Below are 27,999 nucleotides of genomic sequence, written 5' to 3'. Positions count from 1 at the left end.
AGCATCATGCTACAAAAGTTCAGATTTTCCATTTCATGATTGTGTGTCTCAGTTGTACGTTAAAAAGGAACTTAGTTACAAAAGAAAGTTACTGAAAAGATTCATTCTCTTTCCCTGTTTTTAGTATACATACTAAGATCACAAAACCTGAAAGGATATTTGGAATCATCATTTAAGAGAAGTATGATGATTATCTTTCCCCCCCAAAAAAGAATACAAGGAACACAAGGATAACTAAAAACCCTGCTGAAAATAGATGTCATCAATTATTCTAAATATTATTGAGTTATTGGTAGTCAAAATATCAAGCATAATGAGGAGTGACTAGTTGGTTTAAATGTTCTCCAACATCAGTGACACAAATGAGAAGAAAAAAATCTGCAAATAAGACAAAACTGAACATTACTTAAACAATTAGCCATGCCAATATTTTTTTCTCCCAGAAGAGCGTTCTACAAAAAGAGCTATACTTTTGAAGTGCCAGCTTTTATAATGTCCTATTACATTTAAAATATAAGGTCAATGATTGATGCACTAATTTAAAGCATTAGAATGTTGACTTGTTTGTTGAGTCAATAGCTCCAAGTATTAGGCTGAATGTTTCTCTCCTTGTTTGATGCCAAGAACAAGATGGAGGAACCAATTAAACTGCACAGTCCATCCTTTATCCCTGCAAACTTCGATCTGATCGAGAAAATACTTTTTTGCATCCTCTTCATTTTTCCCCACTGTTAGGGCATCCCGAATGTATTCAATGTCTTCTTTGCTTGTTAGCTGGGGCATTCCTGTCATCAGCATCATGGAGAACAGGATGATCAGCAGGTTGGTGTGATGGCGAAGTGCTAGATAAGCCTTAACGCAGACCTCCTGGATAGAGAAGAGAATGCTGTTACTGTTATGGTCACTAAGTGAGCCAGAGATCACTAGCTCTCCTGGAATCTACACAGCATTAGGGTTTATTCCAAATTCTAAGAGTAGTTTCATCACAAGGTGCTGTATTAAAATCCACTTTTCATTTTAAAAAAAGTAGCATGTACCTTTATAACTAAAATGTAACAATATTTGGAACTGTCTGAAATTGTCTACCAAAATTTTTCTGAATAATGAACACTGGGGAAACAAAGGAAGTGTAAAATCAGAAAAGCTAAGGTAACTTGCTAGCATTTACACAGAACTTAATTGTCTTTTTGGAACACTGAAAGGGCAAAAATATTATTGTAACTAGTTTTTATTAAATTAAATTTTATGGAATTAATAAATAGGCTACTATAAATAGGAATTACCAGTTAAAAGTACAATGAAAAGACAGATACTGCAAATAACACTAACAAAAAGATGGGATTCCTGGGGTAAATATATATAAAAAACAATCAGAACCTAATTTTAAAATTGGAGAAATTTCCTGTGGTGGTCAAAGAAAACTAATACCTGGAACAACATAGTATGTTTCTCAGTGACAAGACTGTTTATTACAAAGATGCATATTGTTACATTTTAGTTATAAAGCTACATGCTACTTTTGTAAAAATCAAAAGTGGATTTTAATACAGCACCTTGTGGAAACTACTCTTAGAAATTGGAATAAACCCTAATGCTGTGTAGATTCCAGGAGAGCTGGTGATCTCTGGCTCACTTAATGCAGATATATAATAAAGTTTCAATAAAAATTCCTATTGGATTTTTGACCTTATGTATGGTTCTAGATTCAGCCCAAATACTTAGGACCTGTGACACCATCTTCAAAAAGTTTAGTGATGAGAAACTATGCTTGCCATACTAGATATGAGAACATTAGAAAGCTACAGTATTTTAGATCATGTGAAACAGTACCTATTTCTTTCCCAGAAAGTTAAGACAGTCCATGGAATGTCCAGAGATATCCCTAAGTACATAACAAAACTTATAATAAAGGGGACTTGTCAAATTGCTGGGGAAATATCTATTATTTGATAAATATGGCTGGTATTACTGGCTTGTCATTTGGGATAAAATTTGCACCATCTGATACACCAAAATCAATTTCTGATGAATTAAAGATGTAAATGTAAAAATATGCAATAATCATTGAGTGGGAAAGAATTTTATGAAGATGACTTCCAAGGTGGAATCTGTATGGAAAAGATGGAGGATTATTGAAATTTTAAACATTTGAGAAAACAAAAGTTATAAACAAAGTTAAAAGAGGCAAATGATAATAGAAGATATATTTGCAACATGACAGGTCACTTCCCCACTCCTACCTTTGACAAATCAGTAAGCAAGAGAGAAAGTTGGCTAGAAATATAGGCCATGGTAGAAGTTAGAATTCACACAAAAATAGATAATACACATGAAAATATATGCCATCTGATTAGTAATCAAATAAATGTCACTTGAGATTGGAACTTTCTGCCAAATTAGAAAATATACTTTTGCTAATGATAATACCCAAATGTTAATCTTTCATAGGCTGATGAAAGATGGGAACAGGTATAATTCTACTAGCAGACTTGATAATATGCATTAAAAGCTTTAAAATGTTATATAACTTAAATGACTGATGACACTTGTCAAAATTCAAAGAATGGTACACATAAAAAGGCTGAATTTCACTGTATGTGAATTATGCCTCAATAACCTTGACTTTAAAAATGTTTATATCCTTTACCCAACAATTTCCATGTTAGAGATTTACCTTTTTAAAATACTAAATAATTTTCAGTGATTTACCTACAAGAATGTTCATTAGAATATGTTTAAAATTTGTAGAAACATAAAAAAGCATAATGTCCTACAACAGGGGATTTATCAAAAAGGTCTGTGAAAGTATCTACAGTTGTTTGCTCTGGAATCATACTGCAGAAGAGCATTTAATAGCCATGTTAAATTGTTTGAGTTGCAAAGCAGGTATCAAACAATACATGTAGTATATAATCCTTTTTTGGTGGTCGATATATTTCTATTTAAAAAAACCCAATTTTTCAGGACAGACTGTTCATAGTGATTTTTTTTTTTTTACTTTTTGATGAGTTTGTTTCACTTGCATGTGGTAGGGTACTCTATGATGGTCATGCTGGTGTCTGTCTGTCAAGGCCATGAACTGTTGCCTGTCCAAGTATAAAAACTAGTGGGCTATGAAGGCTTTTAAAAAATGAGGCAGTACATGCACAATGCCTGGCACAGAGGCTGCCATACAGTGAAGGCTCAGTCACTGGCAGTCTGCTCTCTGGCCACCCCCCCCACCCCCGGCGCAGATAGGTGAGTCCACATCTCTCTCTGACGTGATGTGGAGACTCAGCAGACCCAGCAGTGGACTGCTCCTGCCGCAGCTCAGGCGAGCCTTGTCCCCTGGACGCACTGTGGTGCATCAGTGCTCTTGCATTCTTATCTGGAAATAATTTTCTTCTCATCCATAGGACCCACTGAGGTTGCTCTCATTTCTTGATAATTACACAGCCTAAGGCCGATTTCACCCTAGGCAACAGTCTCATTAATTTGCCATCTTGCACAATTTCCACAAGGGCATCGATGTGGATGCCTTTTGATTTTGAATTATAGAGTTTATTCTGAGTTTTAATTATTTTCTTTCCTCCTGTACACTGGAGACTCTGGCAAACACCTGCTGCCTGACCCACTCAGTGGTCAAACTCTAATAGAAAATGTTGAGGAGGAAAATGAATCTGTGGCCAAGTTATTAAAACACCAATCCATAGGTACTCAGGAAACATTCAGATGGCAGTGCACGGACTTACCAAGCGCCCCAGCACACAGAGACATGCTAAAGAAAAGTAGCTGTTCTGTTTGTTGAAGGCATTCTACCACCATAAGTAATTTCTGCTGACTCTAATGTTAATCAGTGAGTGCTGATGTCCACACATCAGGGCTTCTTCTATGAGAAAGAAACATCATCTCCAAATTGAACTGCATGTCTCATTATCTGCCAGACACAATGTTTAAATTCACTTTTTTTAATCTTTTCACAATGTTTAAATTCTGACTGGTCATGTAGTTTTAGAGACATAGTAAAGATTTAATTAATCTTTTGTTTAAAGGCAATGTGGAATAATGGTTAAAAGCACAGTCATACCTGGCTGTGTGGATTCAAATCTTGGCTTTATTCTTGACAAGCCGTGTGTCAGCAGAGAAACTACTTAATTTCTCTGGATCTCAACGTTCTCGTTTGTAAAATAGGAATGATAATAATAATACTAATTTCACCTGGTCATGGTGCAATTGAAGAGTTATGTAAGTGGTGGATTTTTGTTATTAATAGCATGAGAAATTGTATTATTGAACACACCTCTCTAAACAGAGCCACCATTTCATCTAGATGCCCTGTACAAAGTGTCTCCTCAGAACACGATGGTGAGGTGAGCTGGGATGGGAGCTGAGCCCCCTCTCCAACCAGTACCAAGGGGGAAGAGTGTCCTTGCACGGGTCTGAGGTACGGTGGAGAATGGCAAAAGGACACGCTGGCCACATCTGCAGGCGTTCTTAGCTTTGAGGGCACATTTGCGCACTTGCCCTGCTCCCTCAAGCCCCTGAGTTTCATTTCTGCCCTTTGTACTCATGCAAAGGGTCTGTGAGAGCAGACTGGTCATGCTGCCTAGCCCATCGACCTGCGGTTTGAGGGAGTATGAGGATGTGGCTCAGGGACTCAGGGGGAAACACAGAACACAGAAGTTACTGGATTTTAGCAACAGAATTTTCCCTTCTGCCAGGGCTGCCTGTCACTGACCTCAAACATCCTCATTCTGTGCTTCTCAACTGCCTGTTGAAGGCTTTATATTACTGAGCAGAGAAGAAGGGGTAAAGGATGAACCTAATTTCAGGGAATTACTTTAATATATTTGTTAGCGAGTGTGAATGTAGGGATCACTGTATTACTGTTAATGTAATTGGCTGAAACACTCTCCATTAGTAGCTAACATATATAGGTTTAGCCTTAGTACATCTGGTGTTAATTTCATAGTTGATTCAAATGCCTTAATTACAGCATCTAGTGCTAAAGCAAAGCATTGTTTTTACAAAACTACCACACCCACAAGTATTCGGAATAAAAGAATTCATTACCAGTTCAGGGTCAAAACTTTGGCTTGATGTGTTAACTGACCCAGGTTTATCAGTTCATTGAAAAACTACTTTCTACCCACAATCTATAATTTCTTAACCACTGATCAGCTGCTTTAGACTATCCAAGGTCATGTGGAATAGGCCTCTTTTTCTTAAAGTGAAACTTCATCCTCCTGTACAAAGTGGAAGTGAAATATTACTGTACATATCCACAAATATGAGGAAGAAATCTCAGAACCATAAAAGAAAAATTTCAGGAAAATAATCTAGGGTAAAGGAAGAGAAAAAAGAACTCACAAACATCCTTCGACGAAAAGAATATTTGCACTCACCTACTTCTAAGTAACATTGCTGCCTCTGTCTGCTAGAGGATGAAAACACTGGAGAAGTACAGTATTGCAACCCAAGACAGAGGGTTTTATTTGGCTTTTTATACCAAAAAAAAAAAAAATCAGTGAATTAGCTAGACCATATTTTCAGTTATTTTGGCACAGGAAAGAAAAGTCACTGATTGGTGGACTTAATAATGCAGGAAGAAGCACTTTCTGGTAAATCTAAGGGAAGAGAAGAAGAGCCACTTGCCAGTGCATTTCTTGAGTTTGAATTAGGATTCTTATCTTTAAGGACTTCTTAGGAATGATTTTCAGAATAGTTCTGTTTATCAGGGGAAGGGCTGTGTTGCCATCTTTTCAAGTATTTAGTGAGAAGCTAATTAGAAACCCACAGGTTACAATTAAACTGTTCCAGTTTAGTCAGATATTCTAAATAGCCTATGTTTGGGTTGTGTGATTTATCTTCTATGCTTGTTCCAACAGGGATTGAAGGTGAATTTAGATACATGGAAGTCAAAGCAGGGTAGGAAAAGAGAAGAGGGTAACAAAGTAAGTGGGCTTGGGAAAGAAACTAAGCATTACAAATTCTATACATTTACCTTGGACAGACTTCCAATAAATTAAGTAGCCAAAAGGAAAATCTAAGCTGCTATCTTATCTAATTTTCAAAAGATTTAAATAAGCTTAAATTTTCTGGAAACTAAGACCTGATAGAAGTTCACAAAAGGATCTTTATAAAGAACACACTTTATAACATGGTGACTAGTATCCCTGATAATATTCTTATGGTAGACAAAACAGTTCTCTAAAAGAACCTAAACATGGGGAGATTAGTGCCAGTTGGAAGGTTACTCTTGGTAAATGTTTAACAGTAACAGGGCTGAGTATCTTTGGCAGTAAGGGACACTGCTTGCTGGCCTCAGCCAGTGATCCTTCTAGTCTTGGCATTCATATCTTGCCTAGAAAAATGATAACGTTTGAAAAGGTTATCTAAGTCATAATAATTTCACAAGTCCACATGTGGGTTTGATATCACACCAGCATATACAAACTTCTATCAATGACTGATTCTGGACCCCTCCTGAGAGCATATTCTAAGGGCTAGCAGAGCAAGAGTAAAGTACTCTGAGTCTCCAGACCCGAATGGGGGGAGCTGAGCCTGAGTAGGTCAGGGTGCAAATCCCAAGAGAAAATCCTTTATTGATATATTATGGGCAATTATTTGACCCATCGATTTGTCATCTCCACTCGACCTATAAATGATCTTTGTTATAGTAATTTGTGGTTCATCGATTGCATTCCAGATGACTTCTTTCCCTGCCTTTTACCTCCCAACCCAACCCATATTCTGCTTCAAATTGAACCAAATTTCCCTTCTTGATTCAAATACCATTCCACACTGTGTTCCGACCATACCAATGTACTTTTGTTCCTAACTAGTGCTACTAAATAGTCGTCTTGTGCCCTTGCTCATGTTACTTTTTTGACCCGGATGTCCCTTCCCTTCCCTGTATTGCCTTGGCAAAATGAAGTTGAATTTAGCCGGTAAGTTCCTGAAACAAACAAAACCCTTCTTTCAATCCATAGTGCTTTTCTATCCTGAGGGCAGGGGTGATGGCTCCCTCTGCAAACTTAGGCTGAGTTCCTTAGTATGTGTGCAGTTGTATATTGACGCCTTCTGCTGTGCAGTGAGATGGCACCTTCCCCAGCAAATACAAATATGTGATGAATGAATGTTTAGCATGCAGGGCCAGTTTGGTTGATTAAATGCTGTAAAATCAGGATGAATACATGCAATCATGTACAAAGGGGCTAAACTGTGAAGACATTTTGCTTTACCAAGTGTTCCTTGTGCCTGGCCTAGTGCCTGAAAATTAGTAGGTATTTACTCAGTATGTGTATTAGGATTAGAGGGACAGGGCCTGGCTGTCTACAGCAGGATGGAACAGGAGACCGAGAAGACCCAGCCTACCAGGTTACAGATAGAGACAGTTACAGGTGTAGACAAGTGTGGGAGCTGCCACCCAAGAGGGCATCAGAGAGTGGGAAGTAAAGTAATGGTGAGGTAACTGCAGACTTCAGGCGGGCCACTTGGCAAGGGCTCTGCGGCTTGGTGGTCCCTGTAGCTGAGATTAGGGAGAATACTTGAGCCACCAACAAGGCAAATGACAAAACTCCTATCCTGGAAGCAGGCAACAAGCAGGAGACCCTGGTGGAGGAACTGAGACAGAAAGTATTAAAATAACTCATCTCCTAAAGGAGAGCTACACAACAGCAGAGCTAGCCTTTGGGTGAATAAAAACCAAAGTCAGGACTCTAGCTGGGCACAGAACTGAGCTTGTAGGTTGAAGGGCTTGTGGGACTACATCGGGGAAAAGGCAGTAGAAAGTGGGCAGGGCCTGAAAAGCTGGCATTTCAGATGAAAACAGCATAGTACATGGGCTCCAGACAGCTCTCTTATGAAATGCTTCCTAAGAGTGACATCTAGGGCAAGTGCCTTTGCAGTGCACTCCTCAGACAGCCTGCCTCCGGTGATGTTTGGGACGATGTTATTTGGTTTCCCGATTTTCTCAGCTTTGTCTCACGCACATTTGCTCTGTGCCTACTGTGTGGAAAGAACATCTTCAAAAGGCTTGTCTGCATGAGGCCAGGCTGTTTGCACTCCGGATGTCTTCCAGCACTGAGGGCCTACCACAGGCATGCACTCTATGTTCTTCTCATGGCATGCATTACTGCTCAGTCAGGGGAAAATATGCAGTGTTTCTACAACAAAAGGTCATAAAAATGTGAGTAGGTGCCACAGGACACTTGCATGTTTTCATTAAACATGTGTCCAAATTAGGTTTACTTCCTCTACTGCTGTACAGTAGTTTCATCTGCATCTTGAAGGCTTTTTAATGTCCATGTGATGGCAGGCAGCTCATCACTCTGTGCCCGAGTTACTGTTGCCTAAACTGACAGAAATGCAATGTGTTATGGTGGAGGGAGAAGCTGGGGGCTTATCTAATCTCTTCCCACATGCACCTGATGCAGGAACTGCCCCTGAGGACTGAAGGGTGGTGAAGGTCAGCGCAGTGGGGCTGCTGTGACCTGAGAGAGAAACGTGGGGGAAGGTTGGAGGCAGTGCCCCGCCAAGCTCTTGCTGGCTATGTTTGGATATTTAGATTTTGTTCAAAAGGGAGATGAGAAATCACTGAGTGGTTTTAAATAAAATAATAACTTCCTATCTATGTCTTAGATTCAGTTTTAAACAAAATTCTGATTTACAAATTTCTAAAGACCAAATATTTATTAGAAAGATGGAAGAACACAAAAATGTTGACGGTATTATTTTTTAAAGGTGGGTTTGTTTTTATTACCTTCTACTATTTTTAATATTTTGCTGGATTCTGTTTTTATAAAATGTATTTACTACTTTGAAAATTAGGGAAAATATTCTTATATAAAAATAAACGGGAAGTCAAATTTCATTTGCCAGTTATATCACTATATTTGTGTGTGACATATGTTCTGTGACTGTACAGTAAAGGTGAAAACAAACTGTTTCTAAAGTGAATTACCAGAGGGTAAAACATTAATTCCTTTTTTACCTCTTCAGTAGGGAGAGATTTTTCTAAGGAGAATTTACTTATCAAAATCGTCACCATGGAAAAGTATATGTTTAATACTGTGCTCCAAAGGTGCACAGGTGTTCTTGGGTTCAAACAGTGACTGTTGGTTTAGTGTCTCTGTGATTACAGCTCATCCCTGAACTCTCCTCTGTTCCAGAAATAATTTATGACCATGGTGTTCAGTTAAACTCCTTTGTGGAAAGAAGAGAGCGTTGGGTAAGGAAGGCCCTTCCTCTTTTCAGTTTCTGTCCTTGTGCCCTCTGGTCACGACACCGGTGTCTGTGTATGTCTAAGGCTCACCTCTCCTTAGCAAAAAGTGGATCAAGTTTTCTCCACCTTCCTAGCAGGTTATTCAAATATGTCTCGTGCATTAATTAACCTTATCAATTCAAAATTAGTGATTCACTGGTGATGAGAGTGCTTTCATTCTAAATGTAAATATATACAGCATTTCCCAGCTTACCTAAAAATGGCAGCTTTATTACCCAAGATCCTGAGATGCTATTTAGAGAGTTTAGAGACATGCTCTCTGATCCTGAAGAACTTCATCTCAAAAAGAGAACATGAAACTAAGAAACAGATCATCTTTCTGGCAGGCTTAGCCATAGGTGAAAACAAAAATTGTCACAAGGTCTGAGTCAAATGATGAAAACCTTCTGCTCATTTCGTCAAGCTGGAAAATTGGAAACTTAGAAATGGGTGTATAATCTCACACTGTCCTTCATCATATTCCATGCTTTGAGAGAGAAGGATAGGGAAAGTGAGGAGGTAGGGAGCAGGTAGGGAGGGGGCCAGGTGGAGTTTGGGCCCCTTCATTCTCTAACCCAGAGCATGCCACTTTTCTGTGTTTTACATAGTCTACTTCTGTCTGAGATCACATTTCAAAAGGGTGTCTCAACTTAAAAGTTTTCCAAAGTTTGAAGACCCACTGTGATGAGTATAACAAGGGCATATTGCATTGCTGGGGTAGTCGAGGTGCTGGTGAGTTCTATATATTTACATATTGTATATAGATGAATTCTATACATTTCATCTAAAAATCTCAAAAAAAAACAAAAAACAAAAAACAACCTACCCCACATTGTGGTAAGTCTTAAATTTCTACTTTACAGATGTGAAAACTAGGGCTCTGAAAAGATGTGTCATTTGAATCACGCCTACAGCTATTAAGCCGTGAGGCCTGGGTCAAATTCAAGTTGTTCTGCTCCAGAGCCCAACCTCCATTGCAGAGCCATGCTGTGTCGTGTTTAAAGCTCAAAGTGCATGGGTTTCCTGGCATCCAGATAGCACCAGTACTGAGAAACGCACAAGCAACAGCATTCACACTTGGTGTTTGCGCTATGCACACTGCCAGAAGTCACTATAGTGAAAGAGGTTTTGATGGTTTAACAAGCTTTGGTCATGGGAGATGGGAAAGTGCTGCAGATGTGAAAGACAGATGGGAAAAGGCTCATGGCAAAGATTTTGTTACTTTAGGTGGAAGCCACCTGGAGGGGGATTTTCGTTGGCCTCCCACCGAAAATCTTTTCATTAAAGAATATTTGAAACTTTACAACAAGAGAGAAGATCAATGCAGAGGTGCTGCTGGGATTTAGGGGGTGGCGTGGGCACTCTGGGAGTCTATGTGAATGCTTTCTGTCAGCAACAGGACAGATGGGCAGTCATTCTGGGGAAAATCCCTGGACAGCACAGATACAGATGCAATGACCACTTGTTCCTCAGGTCATCTTCTTCGTATCTGTCTGGTTCTTTAAACTGTGGCAGGATGCACTGTATTTGAAGCTAAATGGAGGAAACCCACCTTCAAGAGGAAAATTGAGTGTTCCAACAATTTGAACCATTTTTCTCTTTCAGTAAGTGTCACACTATGTGATTTGTAACTTTAAAGAAAAATAGGACTGAAATGTGTCAACTCCCTGGAAATAGTATGAAACCCAGTTGAAAAAACATACACTAAACACCCTAAGCCCATCTGGCCACAAAGATCTCAGTTTCTCTGACAGTTCTCCTTAGACCATGGGAGGGTAAGTTCTAAAACCACCAAATCAAAACCCAGCCAAGAGAACAAACAAGGACAGACAGGTTTCTCAACTTCAAGGCCATGCCATCATCTAGGAGTAACATGGGACTCAAGAAGAGACTCAGGAAAAGACTTGGTTGAAAGGTTAAGAGCAAGTCGAACCAGGAGGCTCTGGGTAGTGTGGGTGTGGATGTGAGGGGTACTCTTTAACAGGAGCCCAGGGCACGTGTACTTGTGTCTGCATGGCTATAAAATAGATTACCGTACTAGTGACAATTTTTCTGAATTATGTTCCTTTACAGTGGTTACATTTGCAAGTGTGAAAAGTTTACTTGGAGATTTGAAATATGTGATATCAAAAGTAGATATAGATCAGGAAGGAATGAAGAAGAAAGTGGGTGCAAACATCCCAGGGAGATGGGTGGGCCACGTCGGAGCCTGTTAGCCCGGCAAGCCAGAGCTCTTGATAAAACCTGTTACCAAGTTGACAAGACTGCCAGGCGAGAGAAAGGACTCTTCTTTACAAATGAGACTTGCACTCAGTGGTGTAATACGAATTTCTTGGGTAAGTGATTTGATAAATATCCATGTATACATATATGTGCATATATACATATACAGATATACATATATGGCAGAAATCAAGAGAAGCTCAGGACTGTATGGGAACCCTGAAAAATATTTGTAAAGTCAGGGTCTTCTAGGTAATGTTTTGGTTAGGTAACATTGAAAGGCCACACCTGCCGGCCTCATGCTCTCCCTCAAAGCCCTCTCCAGTAGCCATGCCACGCAGCTCATGGACCCTTTACTCATGGCTTAGAAATGGATGAACTACTGACAAGTGTCCTTTCTGCACTTGGGGAGGGAGTGGAGGTATCATGCCAGAGGGGGGCAGGAGGAGGCTAGAGGAGCCCCCGGGGGAGAAGTGAGGGCACTGAAAGCACACCTGGTTGCTGCAGGCAGTGGCCACCAAGAGGAAAGCCGCTTACCTGAAATTTCTGGAAGTGTAGACTTGTCTTCTTTCCAGAAGTTCCCATCACAAACAGGAAGTCTGGTGTCAGCACAAATGGCACTCGCTCTTTATTAATGCCCAGGAAACTTTTATAATTCCCAAGAATGTGTCCAAAGTCAATATGAAATAGGTTTCCTTAACAGAAGAAAATGTGTGACATCATTATACCAACATAAACACTTGTAACAGTGCCGTGATTTGTTTCTTGACATGTTTGTAAGTTGCCCGAAAATGAGCTATATTGGGCAATAGGGCTATTTTTACATTGTTTTATCAGTTTGTGATATTTTGGTCTTAGCAGGTGTGTGCAGTGGTAGCCACAAAGCTCTTTTTGAACTAAGTGTACTTTTGATATCCTCCCAGAGTTCTTCAAATGACAGTCAAATGCCATTAAGATATTCTTGTCTCAGAATTATCCCTAGAAAATATAAATCAAAACTCTGGCTCATATGTCAGGAGGACTCTCTCATGTTTTCTATGTAATTCTGGACACACTGTTCCACTGCTTGGGGGTGGGGCACCCACCTTTGAATTTGGAGTAGCATGACAGAAATACATCATGAGAGTGTCCTTTGGGTCGGTTTCTACCACTGTCATCATCATGACCCTCATTACCAAAGTCCTTCCATGAGTGCATGGCACTTTATTGTATGTATGGCACTTTATTGTATGTATGGTCTATGAATACATTATGTTTTGATAGAAAGAGTGATTTGCCCCAAGCTGGTGCTTTTCCCAGACTCCATACTTAAAGGGGTCCCATTTTCTTAGAGACAGATATCATGGTCAGTAGCCAGTACTGACCACTGCCAGAGAGGCCAGTGACCCTTGAGGTGGGCAGGAAGGCCCAATTTCAGATTCAAGGATATCTGGAAGTTCTTTTTTGAGCTTCTCTGGAGCATCAGGCACTGCTGGTCACTCCAACCTTCAGCAGCTTCTGGCACATAGTGCTCGCCTTGCTTTCTAGCTACATTCTGGCATTTCCTCTATCCTCTCTTACTCATAGATCTTGCCCGTGGTAACCACAACCTTTCAGTCGTTACACAATAATAATTTCTAGATATGTGCTCTGGCCTTGAACTCTTTTTAATAATTACTCTGTGCTGGGAGTGAGAGGGAATGAGGAGTTAGTGTCTATGGGGACACAGTTCCAGCTGGGGAAAATGTGAATGTTCCAGAGGAAGGTACATGATGGTGGCACAACAAAGTGAATGTGCTGAAAACCACTAAACTTTACACTTAAAACTGATTACAAGGACACATTTTATGTTACATATATTTTACCATAATCAAAAAATAGTAAACTCACCTGTCTCTGTGATCATAATATTGTCATTGTGTCTATCACCTATTCCGAGAACAAAGGTTGCCACACAGTAGCCAGCACAGGAATAAACAAATCTCTCCACAGCTGCCTGAAACTAATTAAAAATGCATCAACATATTAGTTTGTTCTAGCTATAAAGAGTAGCATGAATTCATTACAAAGGACTTGCAGAAAGACACCATTCAGAGAACAATTTTCGGAGTTCTTAAAAATCAGCTGTGCCTGATTTCACTAATGTTATGGTCAGTGGTGACTTTCATATTGCTCCACTGTATTTCAGGTGAAAACTCAGTGAATCACAATAGCATGAGGAGGAAGCAAGAGTCAAAGGCCAACAATAATTTAATCAAAGGGTTCACTTCCTTTTTATGCACCACTTACCAACAACTGTATGGAACCCATAATAATTTCTCCTTCATTGCTGAACATATGTTTTGCCTATGACCACTTAAAGTATGCATGGGTTCATATGTCCACATGTTTAACAGATAATAAATGCTACTAATCATATTTCCTCCACAAAGGCTGCTAACTATGCAAATGAGAAGTGCTAATCCTGTCAGCACAATCCAAACAGCCTAACCACACAGCTTGTGAAGGATTCCTCATCTATACTTCAGAGGAATGGTGGAATGACATTTGCAGCATCCATAATTTACCATTAGATTAGAGGCAGTGGTAGATCACAGATTCCTTTACGGGGTATGTGGTTTTTCTGCTGAACAACAAATATCATCATAAAAAAGGGCTAACAAGTTACTATTTTCTAGAACCAAATTTTATGCAAAGCATGCCTGATAATAAAAGGAGAAGCAAATGTGGGTGGAGTTCTGAACTGAGCGCCATTTTGCACCCTGGCCAAGCATTTAAAACTCCTGTGCTTCAAAGGAAGGGGCCTCCCAGGAAGTCAGGAAGCACGATGTTGGGTGAGCCTTTGAAGACATGAGGCCACTGTTGCTGTATCACTGACAACTTGCAGGAGCCTTCAGAGCTGGGTTGAGGAGTGGGGCTGTTAAGCAGGAGATCACCTTTTCTTCAATAGGACATTTTTCTTTGAGCCAGTGATTCAGGACTTCATCTTTAAATGCGCCTGTGTTGCCCACTGTGCTTTGCTGAATTTTGGCGATTGTTGTGGCATCTTTCACGATTTCGATCATCCCTACAGAAGGAGGCACAGAATTTGATGTAATCTGGGGCTTAGTGTCTGACCCCAAGAAATGGCTTTGTCTTTGCTGTGTAGAGGAAAAAGACTAGTTTAACCTCACAGGGCTATTTTTTCCAGGTTCATGCTGTTGGTTTACATAGAAGGAAGAGAAAGAGGAGGATATGGAAGTTTGTGGGACATGTTGTCAATATCCCTGAATGAAAAGAGGAAAGAGTTGGCTTCAAAAGGCAATAAATACGAGTATTTATGTGCTAAACATATCCTTCCTCCCTTGGCAAACTATACACCTTTTCCTCCCTCAGATTACAGGGTCACATGGAAATAGTTTGTATGTTTTTCAAATCGGAAACTTGAATAAAAATGTTTGATCTAAACTAAAAGGTTAAATGTCTATAAAAGCACCTGTGAGTAGAGTAACAGCTTTGGTAATAGGGATTCTAGGGTATTAAAATAAGTGACAGATCTTCCTGTCTACTTTTAAGTTATTTGGGAGAGAGAAGTTGAGTACGCAATGAAATGAGGCCAAGTTTAGAGGTGGAAAAGTAGAGAGGAGGGAACAAATTCTTATTAAAATCATTTCCATGTATAGTCACAAGGATTTGAATCACACATTCTTGTTTTTTCAACGTAGCTGTATTAATTTGAGAGTCACATTTATTGGCCTTGGACATTTTCTTCCTTTCTTTATGGAATATGATTGGAATTTTTGAGTTATTAAATGCCTAGACTGAAGGAATTATGATCTTTTAAAGTGAGCTGAGTCCTTTATTCCTCTCCCGATGTAACTACCTACCTATTTTGTCACCAGTTGAAATGCAACCATATGGCAAGAGACACAGATCCAAAGATTCAGTCTCCCAAATGGACTCCATGATTCGTAGAATCTAGACATCAAACAGAAATGTTTCCATTATAATATATATTTACTTAATAAATATGTTGTTCTTAGGTTTACAAAATATTCATGTAAACAAGAACTATGCAAGTGATACCTGTAGTTTTACTTACTAACATGGTACTCTCTAGAGCTTTCCTTCTATAGGAGCCTGCAAACTCTGGACCATCAGATAAGAATAAAAGGGACAAGCAGATTTCTTTGAGGGTAGGTTTCAGACATGTGTCATCTATTCAAATGTTTCACTCTGGTTATTTATATTTTACCACAGTTAAAAAGTTCTACTCTAACATCTTACTCATTTTTATCTATGAGACACTCTCAGATTGCAACCAAGGCAAAAATCATGATGATGATAGCAGGAACATGTCCTTAGTGCTGAGTTTTGTCAATCATGATGATAGCAGGAACATGTCCTTAGTGCTGAGTTTTGTCAATCAGTCTCATTAATGCTAAGTGTGGATGATTATTACTCCATTCTGAAGGTAAAGAAGCTGAGACAGAGAGCTTGAATTACCTTTCTGCCCATCAAGCTATGAGCCTCAATAACAAAACCAAGCACATAAGGAAAAAGGCAAACTTCCCTTCAAAATGAGAGGAACAACAGAGTGATGCTTTGTGTTTTTGAAGTGCCCATTTTCAAAGGATTCAATAAGTTTATTCAAAATTTAATAATTTTTTAGAAGGTTTGAGGGATTTTTTTTTCTTTTACTAAAAAACAAACAAACAAACAAACAAACAAACAAAACTTCCAGGACAATACACATGCCAGTCTTAAAAAGAAAACAAAAGCAAGAGTTTTATTGTTTCCATATTGGAAATAAGTAAAAACAGTAATGGAGAGAATTAAAAACATGCCAACTTCTAAATAGGTTATACTTAAAGTACTGTGGTTTGCCTATTTGAAATAAATATTAAATGTTAGAAATTATGTTTGTTGAACAACTAGGTAGGGTATGAAGACTATTACTTTATACATTTGTGAAACTAATGTTTATCCAGAAATACCAGAAAATCTGAAAATGATCAGCACTAATGACTTCAACATTGACCTTCTGCTCTAGTAATTATTCCGTCTTGCCACTTAGCTGAGTGGTTTCCCTAGTAACCTACATCTTCATCTTATTTCTCCTTACACATCATTCCCTTTTGAGTTAGTGTTTGTGTATCAAAGAAGATGTGTCAAACACACATACCTTATGTCCTATGAACTCATGCTTCTGTGAGTATGAAGAGAGTGGGGGTAAATATACCCATATCCTATGTACTATATCTCTAGCTCATGTTACCATACCAGGAATAATATGTATACAAAAAGAGGTTAGGTAAAGGAAGTAAGTATTGCGAATGTGATATGCATCTTCTTGGGAATTACAGGCCTGTAGTGCTCACTGGATTGTGATGTAGTGATCCATAGCCACCACCTCTCAGTGAACTCTGTTATGTAATCCTTGATCACTGCTTATCTCAAAAAAGAGGAATGTGGAGATAAACTCTGTAGAAGGTGTTTTTCATTATGATAAAGAATTCTTTTTTTTTTAGTTAATTGGAAAAAATATTGATGGCAACATACCTGTAAAATAAGCATGTCTTGGCGTAGATCATCCCCATGTTTAAAGATGATTCCAATTGTTTCATTAGATAGAGCTGTAGGGTCAGCACATTTAAATTCAAGCCACAGGGGCTTTTTCTTGGAGGCCATGACTTTACATTTTTCAATCTGTAAGAAACAGTCACGTGTCCTACATACAATGCACATGCATTGTGAAGGCACAAATTCTCTTACACAAATTCTTTTATAGATAAATTTCTCACTGGAAATGAGTTTCAATGATCTGGGTAAAAATATATCATAGGACTCTTCTACTCAACTTTCCCTGAAATAGAGAGAACTTCCCTGGTTTTTACTTATATGTTTGGCTTCCCTGAGATTTAACTTGAATAAGGAGTTCTACAGCCATCATAGTATCTAAAAATTATTACTGCAGAATCATATCCAATGGGTAAAATCTAATATGATGGAATTTAAGAGTATTAAATGGAGCCTTACTACTCAGATACAATGCCTCCCCCTTCCAGAAATACCCCTGTACCTCTAGATAAATTCAAGGTGCAGTTTAATAGCCAATCACTTGAAAATTAAAAAAAAAAAAGGGACTTTAAGCCAAAAGTGAATTCAGCATACATCAAAAGTGTGCTGTTTAAATGGAAAAAAAACAAATACAATTTGAAACTATATAAATGTATCATCCCTACCAGTCTCTAAATGAAAGGAGGTAGATAACATGTGCTTTTGTCATAGGGCCAGTTTATTGCTAACTGTATAAAAATTAAACATGCAAGGGAGGAACTGCCTTTATCAATGAGACTTAACAGCTATAGGAATTGGTATCCTCCCATAGCAACTAGAAATTGGGCAAGATATACAAAGCAATGCTTTTCGGCAGTGAACAATAAGCAGTGTAGGACGGTGGCCCTGTTAGAAGGGAAAAAAGTTGGGGGGAGGCGTCTAATTGTCTTGGTTTACTGTCTAGGGGTTGCTTCTAGGCTACAGCCCAGACCAGATATAGTCAGTGGTCTAGATGTTCTCCATAAAGTTGTAACTCCAAAAGGAGGGAGACAGTAAAAATATTGGCTGAGTGCTCCCCTTGGCAGCACATATAGTAAAACTGGAATGACACAGAAAAGATTGGCATGACCCCTGCACCAGGGTGTCATGAAAATTGGTGAAGTGTTTTTCTATTTTTATATGTGGAATCTAAACAAACATGAATAAACAAACAAACAAAAAAATACAGAAAAAAGATTGTTGGTGGTTCCAGAGGGGAGGAAAGGGGTGGGCAAAATGGGTGAAGGGGTTCAAGAGGTAGAAAATTCCAGTTACACATACATCGTGGGAATATAATGTACAGCATGGTGACTGTAGTTAACAATATTGTATTGCATATTTGAAAATTGCTAAGGGAGGACATCTTGAAAATTTTCTTTATAAGAAAAGAAATTATAACTTTCTATGGTAATGGATGTCTTCTAGACTTAATGTGGTAATCATTTTCATGACATCAAGGAGATACATACCACTAGGGCTCCTGCTTTCAGTCCAGGATCATACGGAACTCTGAAACTTTTTGGGAGATTCAAAGTCTGCAGGTTTTCAAGCTTTTGTTTAAGTTGTGAAATAACTGCAATTGTCAAAGCATATAAGACATGAGAATTCAAGAAATTTAAATACCAATATTATCAATAAAATGTCTGGACACCATGTCTACTCACAATAATCTACATATTTGATCTGATATGGAGCAAAAGAAAAAGGGAAAGGCTTCAGCTTTTGAAGAATTAACCTTTGCAGGTGGCAAGAAAAGTCAGGCTTCCTGTAAGCAATGTAGCCATGTAGACATACCAGATCAGGGGAAAGAAGTAAGTGAATATATATAGGGCAGCAAGGCAATTAGATAGAGAAGGGTGCATTGAGGATAACACTAAGGAACTGATACTTTAGTTTTCTTTCCAATGTGGGAACTTTAAACTGCTATCTGATTTAGGGAACAGATATTTGAAGGCCAGATTAAATAGCATTCAGTTAGAGTTCTGTAAATTCTTTTCAAAGGGGGAAGTTAGATTTTGTACAGATAATAATGATGACCTTCCAATTCTAAAGGCAAAATGCATAAATTAAAAATTATTCTTTGAGTAACAGATATACTGGAGACAAAAAAATTACTATTACTTTTTTTAGAAGTAACCATTTATTACTGTACTAGAAAAAAGGAAAAAATTATTATTGCTGTATTAGTCAAAAGGAAAGAATTAAAATTCAAAATATTTAGAAATTTAAAAAACTGACCCAATGGTAGTAAATGTCCATTATAAACTACTGTTCTGGGTCTTGGAGTATAAAAATTAGTAAGAGTTATCTCCTAGCTTCATAGTTTATACAGTTTACCATATCGGAAAGATGTGTTTACCATATCGGAAAGATGACTATAATTTAATGTAGTATGGGAAAACAAAAAAGGAATGATTGTCCTAGAACATGGAGAGGGTTTTTAAGGACAGCAATAAGAAGATGATATTTGAAATTTCAGCGAATATAAATATACACATATGTACATACATATGTGTGTATATAGATCACTCTGAAATATATATGTATATCTATGCAAAAAATTTAAAATAGCTTCTCAATAATTCATTACTTTAAAAGACTGAACATTTGAAAATTCTATGCCTACTTGAAAGATGGAGAAAAAAGTAAAGATCTGGAAATAATGAATCTCTGTGTACAGTTGTGTTTTAAACAATCCCTCATATCTACATGTCTTTTAAAATTTTCAAAAAGTTTAATATCTATTATTATAAATTTATTGCTAAGAACATGTCAGTATACTGATTAAAAAAAAAAACTTGTAAAGGAAGGTCGCTGAATTTGCTTATTCCATGCATACAGAAGAATAAAAAATGCATTCTTGGCTACCTTTAGGAAGGTGAAATTTGCCTTCCAGAAGGAAGAAGAATCACAGGGAGGATATTTGGAGAAGAAGGCATTTGTAAAGAGAACCAAGAAAGTATCCTCTATACCTTGGGAACTGACATCATACTTCTCTGCAGAGAGGGATTTAATATCAATGGTGACTTTCTGCAACATCTCGATGACCTGGACTTGCTGGGTGAAGTCATGCAGCATGGCCATGCCACAGCCCCTCAGGTAGGCCTCCAGGATCACAGCAAACCTCTGCTGATAGTGCCTGGATTGGGCTATCTCACTTCTCAAGAACCAAAACAAGAAGTGACCGATTCTTTTGTTCTGAGGGTGGGAACAAGATGGTTGACATAATTATGACTAATGCTTTAGGCTTACCAGTCAGTTCTCTCTAACTTTTGACTTGTCACACTATTATCAAAATGGAAGTACTTACTCTCAAACCACGCTTCAGCAGAAATCTGGCAAGGGCACTGTCGTGGTATGGTTCAAATTTCACAGCCTAAAGGAAGAATACATTGTCATTTGTGGGACTGCATTTTGTGTAGTTTACTCAGGAAAAAAGACATGGAGGACGGTGGAGCTCCCCCGCAGTGGACCCATGTGGAAGGGGTGATGAGAATCTTACCAGTCACTTCGGTTCACTCCTTTCTTTTCCAGGGCACTTTGGGCCTGAGTGAGCCTCTGGTTTAAGGACTAGGATTAGAAGCCAGAACTGCCGCAGGCATGCGCTTTTGATCACTTCGGACCCTTTGCTCTCAGTGAGGACTTACTTGATTTGTTGGGGAGGTAGAAGGGACAGATGGAGATGGCTGTAACACATCTCTACCAGTGGAAGGTGTGAGGATGTTGGAACAACAATAAAAAAATAAAGGGACACTGGAAACAGGGCATATGAAAGGAGAAAAATACTTGTTAGATATGAAAAGTCTCAGAATGTTGTGGCTTTCCTTCTGCTCAGGTGTGTTTGGCCTCTCACTAGCAAATCACTGAGCCACCCATGGGTTCACACTGCTAGCAAACAGCATGCCTAGATCACCCCCACAGACTGATCACTACCCATTGCCACGCCGTGGTGTGTGTACACAGTTTTTGTCTGAAAATCTCTAGTTTCTATGCTTATTAGTATTTAGCTTATTAGTATTTAGTTTTTATATCCGTTAGTATTTAGTTATTAGTATTAGTATTTAGTTTTTATATTGGTTTTTATATCCGTTGGTTAAGAAGAGATACTGACTTAAGGGACAGTCTATGACTTTAGAAAAAGAACCAATAAAACAATCCAATTAGGGCCAGCCTCCCTGGTGGCCTAGGGGTTAAGTCGCAGAGCTTTCACTGCTATATCCTGAGTTTGATTCTGGGCCAGGGAGCTGACCCACATGGTGCAGCAGACCTCGCCTGTCTTGTCCAGACTCCCCGCAGCAGTGTACTTCAGTATATTTGCCTGTTCTGCTCCCCACTCTGTGTCTGGTTAATCCTCTCACCCCCTGTACCCCCTACTCCCCAGTTCTTCTATACAAAAGACAAAGAAACAAAATACAATTAAATTTTGGTGAATGCATGACCTATCATTTTTTGTACTCTGCTCTAAGCTTGTACTAGTTTATAATTTTAAAAGCAGCAAGACTAGGGCCCTCCCTGGTGGCGCAGCGGGTTAAAGCACAGCACTGAGAATCTAAAGCCGCTTCTGCATGAGTTCGATTCCCGCCTGCCCCGGAGGAGACCACATGGCGTGGCAGACCTCTCCTGACCCGCCCGCTGCTCCCCTCAGCAGTGTACTTCGTTGATCTGCCTGTTCTGTTCCCCATTCTGTCTCTGGTGAAGCCTCTCGCCGCCCCTGAGCCTCTGGCCTGTACCCCAGTTCTGTATGCACAAATAAATAAATCTTAAAAAAAAAAAAAAAGCAGCAAGACTAACAAAATGTTGTTCAGATTATAATGATGCATATATATGACATAAGAGTGTAGTATAGATGTCATGTATTAAGTGTAAGGAGAGGCTTAAAGTTAAGTATGGCATAGTGTTTTCTTTAATCAGAAGAAATAATCTATCCTCTTTTTACCAAAGAACAGGAGAAATTCCCATTCTATTTTATGTTTAAGACACTGCTATAATTTCCAATTCTTACCCTGCTTTTCGTGCTTGTAAGGGATCAATACTGAGGTGATAATATTTTCAATTATCCCTAAAGTTTTTAAAAATGCTTTTCATGGCTGTGGTCAAAGCGTTGCCATTGTAACTGCCGTTAAAGTACTAATTCTGAAAATGTGGTTATTTAGTCACGGTACTGACTTCAGACATGTCTTAAGTTTCTAACCCAAACATGAGTCTTTTTTACCTTCTTCATGTTTCAATTCTGTAAAGACTGCAGAGCTCAGCTATGAGACCATTTTAATCAGGAATGAGTCATATGGCCCTAATTGAAAACATCTCATACAGTTTTACAAATGACTACTTTTTCAAATTCATGACCATAGACTCAATGTATGTTACTTATTGACCACTCATTTATAACATTTCCAAGACACTATTCCCAGTTGTGCAAAGTGTACTTGTAAATATGGTAATGAAACCTAATCCATGGTAGCCTTGGGGCTTGGAGCAGTTCTGCTATAGATTTGTTTTATGTTCTTTTTGTTATGAAAAGCTAGAAAACTGAAGACATTTTGATTGTCCTAAAAGTTTTGTTAGTGTTATGCCAGTATCTAAACTTGTAGGTAGAAAAAAATACTGAGTGTATTTGACTCAGATGAAGACAAGCTAAATGAGATTTTTTTTTTTTTTAAATCTGCCTAATGGGAAGCTGAAAATTCAGAGTTAAAATTGAGAATATCCAAAATAAAACTCCAGTGATTTTCTATTAATATGGATAATGACCAGTCAATGTAGTATCTAACACTGAGCCTGAATAATCCCAATGATTTCAGGTCAAATAGCACCTAGACAGAACTGTCTCTGCTTTCCTCAGCCTAAACTAAGTGCCCTCAGGATCCCTGACTGTGGTCTTCCTCAGAGCCCTTGTCACTGTTTATTTGTGTCTGTGTATGTGTACCCATGTCAGTCTTCTCCATGGCACCACAAGCTACAGGACAGCTAAGACTGGCTTCACCATTGCTCTAGCATGCAGGACCGGGAAGCGCTCAGTACATGTTGCTGAATTAATGAATGAGCACGTCTGTGCTCTAGAATAGCATTTCTATTCCAATTCCATACTTCCTCTTCCTTCTCAAACAGCACAATATAAACTGAGAATGCCTTGGGAACAGTTCCTCCTTTCTCTAACTTCCAACCTAAGCCTTAGGCAAATCACTTATCCTCCCTGGACTTGGGAAAGGCAGGAGAACTGGAGTAGAAGCATAGAACTACCAGGTTTGTCTAAAAGGAGAGGCTTACAAGGTCCCATCCTGATGAGGTGTCCACAAACTGTGACTAATATGTTCAGAATAAGAGCTTTATCTCTAGAACACACAGAATACTGGAGGTGGGTGAGAGTGGGCAGTGAAAAGAGCAGAATGGCCTGGAGTCAGACCTCATGGTTTTGAATTCTAGTCTGTTGCTTTAAAAGCCTGTGACCTTGAGCACATTACATAGTTCTCCATGCCTCAGTTTCCTTGCATATAAAATGTAAAGGTTAATTTGCCCACTGCAATTATTGGGAGAGTTAAAGAACACAGGAAAAGCATGTAAACCACTTGGGGCCATGGCGCAATAAATTAAACCTATCATGAATATAATAAATAAGGACAAAGTACTCCCAAAGGGTCAAGCCTTCTAAAAAGACAAATACTGATGTCTTAAAATGTTAGCAACTCTCAAAGACAGTTTGCTACTTTTTGAGGCAACTTCATCACATCTACTTTGACTGGCTGTGACCTTCTGGACAAAGGACAATAGATGATAACTGAATGGGGTGCCTGTACACATGCAAATCAGTTCCTTGGGAGAGTGCGCCACTGACTGCCCGGCATCCCCTACCTGGACCAACTGTAGCAGGTAATGCAGAACATCATCATCCTCCAAGTTCTCCAGTTTCTGAACTGCAATGGCTCTTACGTTTTCATCTGAAAAGTTGCAGTCCAGGAGTTGCATTGTTAACCCAACATCCAAAGCACTTTGATCCCAGACTTCCCTTCTGGCTAATAATTGGTAGGTTTTGGCCACAATGTCTTGCTGTCCCCATTTTACTGAGCTAAATAGCTTAGGATATGCTTTCGGGTGCTTAAGGCTTTCATATCTGAAATGCCAGAGCAATTCTTTGTCCTCGGCTGTGAGAGGATTAAGGGGATCAGTGGCTATGATGGCTTCCAGTTGCTTCCGAAGCTGATTGGGCATTTCTGCGCGAACCCGGTCTCCCTCGGGGTCCGGGGTGGGCCGATGCTTAGGCAAAGCAATTGGGTGACAGTAATTGTCCAGAAGGATGGAGATGGACATTGAGTTCTCCTTGTCTGGGTTAGTTGCGGATGTGAGTTTGTCAGCATTGAAGCTCCCTTGATCCTCGCCTTTCCCTGATATCTGCCACATGTGCAGGACATACTCCCCGTGGCGCAGCAGGAACCGGTGGTCTATCAGCAGTAGGTTCACGTAATAGAGAAGCTGAGCTTTGCTTTTGGACTCAGAATTGGGAGCCTCCGCAGAGGCCTTGCCAGACAGTACTGGAGCTTTGCCGCAGTAGATCTGGAGGTTCAGTAGAGCCCCTTTGGGCAAATCTTTGATCTTAATACCGAACTCCAGCCACACATTCCAGAGAACCTCATCTGTGAAAGGTTTGGAGCTGGTTCTCCGCTGGCAAAGGACCTGCTGCCCATGCTGGATGTTTGCCTCCACAAAAACTGTGAGGTCAGTGTTCCGGGGCAGGACAGGGATGTCAATGCCTCTGATCTTGACCCTGAACTTCCGGTCACAGTCCCACAGAGACACGGTGAATACGCTCTCGTGGTCCTTCCCGTGGATCGTCAGCTGCTCATGGTAGCCGGTGACTCCCGTGCAATCATCCACCAGTGGCCACTCTTCTTTCTTCACCTCATCCAGGGCTGGGTCAGGGGGCGCATCAAGCACCAGGTGAATCTCTTCCCCATTCTTGAGGCAGTGCCTCACCCACTGGAAGTTTTTAATGGGAGTTTCACCCACCAGGTACTCATCCCGGCCACAGACACGCAGCACAAAATCCTGTTCATTTTGACTTTCTGGAATATTCATCAGAGACTTTTTCTTGGCCATCTTGGTAAAGAAGCTCTGCAAGATGGTGCCTGGAGTGTCATCCGCCGAGACCTTGATGGTCTGGCTGGTGGTGCCGCGGTGAATGACAATGAAGATGCAATTGTTGGTAATCTTCTTGGACAGGTAATCCGGGAGGGGCTTGGACGTGACCCAGGGGTGCATGGCATAAAGCTTGGGGTCACGGCCCGCCACTTCCGCCATGCGCGGGGTGACCAGGCGGCGCCGCGTGAACTCGAGTTCATCGTCGTGGACGTTGCTGACGTCGGTGACGTCATAGCCTATCAGCTCAGTGAGCTGCTGCTGGAACGCCAGTGTCTCCTCCGAGGGTGCGTGCCGCTGCACCACGTGGATCTGGCCGGGGCTCCGGTGCAGCACATTCCAGTAACGCAGACAGTCCAGGGTCTGCACCACCTGGTACTTGTCATAGATCTCGTACCACTGCCCTTTTTTCTGGTAAAGCAGGAGGAAGTGGTCCGGGCCCAGCCGGTGATAAAAGTCAGCGGCCACGCTGGTCTCCAGCGCACGTAGCCAAATCTGGGCCTTCATCTGCTCCACATTGCCGTGGCTGGCCACGTGCAGCAGCGTCGTTTCGGGGTTCTTGCTGTTGCGCTGGCTAGTGGGCAGCACGAACTCGATGGGGATGAGCTCCATGGAGGACAGGCTGGCCGCGGTGCTGCGAGGCTTCATCCTCCGGCGCCGGCGGCGGTTGTCCTCCCTCAGAACCACGGACTGATCATAGTTCTCCAGCTCCATGCCCCGTGCAACCTGGTTGCAGAGAAACAGAAGGCTTTTTCACCGGAAAGGTATTCTCCCTTTACAGTTGCCTGTGAGATGGCAGAAAGAGAAGCAGGGTGTACAAGAATGGTGGGTGCACAAGGACACAGGGACTTTGGGGTCCCGGCCTCTAGTCCTAGTGCCGCTGAGTGTCTGAGGGACAGGCTAGTTCTGTGCGCTCTGGGCCTGTGTCCCTCTGTCGGATGCGGGGGAGGGGGAAGTAAGTAAGGCAATACATAGTTATTCTGTATGCGCAACGGGCTTATGGGGGTTCGTGAACCATTTTGCTTTTCTATGTTTGAATATATTTTTTTAAAAAGATACGTAAAGTACTCATATTAGCCACAGCACGTTGTCTGATATGTTCAATATTACAGTGGTTCAGCGTGGTGATTGTTATTGAGCACACTGAAAACACATGAGTATAGTCACAGGGTCAAGTCCTAGTGTACAGGTGCAATATGAACTACTGAAACACTGCACTTTGAAAACAGCCCTTTGGCTTATTTCCTCATTGTTCGGCCTCACATTGCTCCTTAGGACCCAGATACCTTAACCAACATCACTTCATGTTCTCTTTTTTCAAGCTGTTTAGACCCAGAATCTACTCCTTAGTCAACTTCCTGTCTTTCTTTGCAATTTTTTTCTTTCTTGTTAGGAAAGGCAGTCTGCATTTCATTCAGAAAACAGAACAGTCTCAGAACTGGCATGTTGTAATCAAGAACATTAAGTTTTCAATTATGAAATTCTGACTTTATTGCTCTATTAGGACAATATTGTAGGGAAGTCACACAGGCTTTATTCTCTAATACTAATTTTCAGATGATTTAAACTGTACCAGTTTATTACATCTACTTTAGATAGTGGAGAAGTCACGGGATGGAAGGCAGGACTTCCGGACTCCACTGACCTGCTGCTTGGACATCAGTCGTTTATTTAACTTTTTCTTTTGCTCTAATATTTTCATCTCTGTAGTGAAAAATCAAATTTGGTGTCATCAGCTTATCCACTCACCACACATACTTAAGAAATACTTTCCCTGCTTAAAGCATGGGAGGAAGAAACTCTTCATAACCATTGAAATAATAAAAATATTAAAATTAAAATATGAATAAGGCATTTCATTTTAATATTTAATATTAATACCTTGTACCATATATTTTTAAGACTCAACTGTCAAAACAAAAAGTAATGTTTCAAAATATAATTTACTTTCTTAAACAACCAATGTTAGACTCACACTACTTATTTCAAGAAAAGCTATTTGATGTATACTGAAAAAAGAAATGTTAAATCAAAAAGATAAGGATGTTTCTTTAGCTCCAAACTTACATTCAAATCTTAAACTTATTTAAAAAGCCAATATACTTTTTCTTAAAATATTACAAAGTTATACTTAGTACATACATGAAGCCAACTGTTCCCAAAAACTGTCTCTTTGAGACTTGAAACATTTATGATTGGTCTTTTCCTACACTATAGAACAAAAAGAGAACGATAAGACATATTAAGATTGACACTAACTTGAAGTAAAATGTAGGCACAGGCAGATAAAGCACAGTACCTTTGCCTCAGTGACACCAAACAATCTTACAAGATAGAAGAAGCAGAAGAAAATGGGTTTGACTAAATACTCACTGCTGTCCTTCATGATTGAGGCTATGGAGATTTCTCCTTTGCTTGAGGATATTAGAAACACTGTTCAGTATAATAAACACTAGGCATGCACTTTTATGATCATGAAGCCCCTGTGCTGTCCCTTTTCCTCCCAAATAAAAACAAAAAGGACTGAAGCACCTGCAAAGCTATTGCTCCACGCATCTAGGTTCAACCCGATTCAGAAGAACCGAATGGTAGTATCATCACAAGAACAAACAACAAGTCCAGATAAAAATATTCTAGCGGAGAAGGAAGTATCGCTATTCCTGGTCAGTCCCAACAAAGGGCAAAAAATAGAAGGAAGCAATACCTGATAAAGCAGCGGAGGCGATGATGCCGAAGGATCATTTGTTTAATTTCTGAAAACAAAACAAATTCAAATCTACCCCGTAGGCTGCTAGCTCTTCCGCTTTTCTGGGTCTCCCTTCATATCCAGATGCAGAGGAAGTGTT

The 27,999-nt window shown here is 39.9% G+C and overlaps 1 protein-coding gene across 1 annotated transcript; it reads right to left on the bottom strand.

Annotated features, from left to right (window-relative positions):
- Positions 1-27,999, bottom strand: PIK3CG (phosphatidylinositol-4,5-bisphosphate 3-kinase, catalytic subunit gamma). The gene is made up of 11 exons (XM_004676925.2): positions 27,934-27,999; positions 23,873-25,879; positions 20,334-20,399; positions 19,996-20,221; positions 18,493-18,596; positions 16,988-17,134; positions 15,313-15,403; positions 14,383-14,513; positions 13,337-13,448; positions 12,005-12,162; positions 1-867 (listed from the first exon to the last, which is right to left on the bottom strand). Exons 2-11 carry the CDS (start codon positions 25,865-25,867, stop codon positions 589-591), a joined length of 3,309 nt encoding a protein of 1,102 aa, XP_004676982.1. The 5' UTR covers positions 25,868-25,879; positions 27,934-27,999; the 3' UTR covers positions 1-588.

The sequence above is a fragment of the Condylura cristata genome, unplaced genomic scaffold (genome assembly GCF_000260355.1).
Source record: "Condylura cristata isolate star-nosed mole 26May11 unplaced genomic scaffold, ConCri1.0 scaffold00005, whole genome shotgun sequence".
NCBI lineage: Eukaryota > Metazoa > Chordata > Mammalia > Eulipotyphla > Talpidae > Condylura > Condylura cristata.
Note: the sequence above shows the minus strand (reverse complement) of the source record. Positions and strands in the feature narration are given on the sequence as shown.

Bases quoted from the DNA above. Each gene is read 5' to 3' on its own strand.
- PIK3CG (XM_004676925.2), bottom strand. From the start codon at position 25,867: ATGGAGCTGGAGAACTATGATCAGTCCGTGGTTCTGAGGGAGGACAAC. The intron at 20,222-20,333 runs GTAAGTACTTCC...TCCCACCCTCAG, and splicing joins TGCTGAAGCGTGGTTTGAGA to AACAAAAGAATCGGTCACTT. The intron at 13,449-14,382 runs GTGATCTCCTGC...ATTTTTAATTAG, and splicing joins AATGTCCTATTGAAGAAAAG to TTTCAGGCAGCTGTGGAGAG.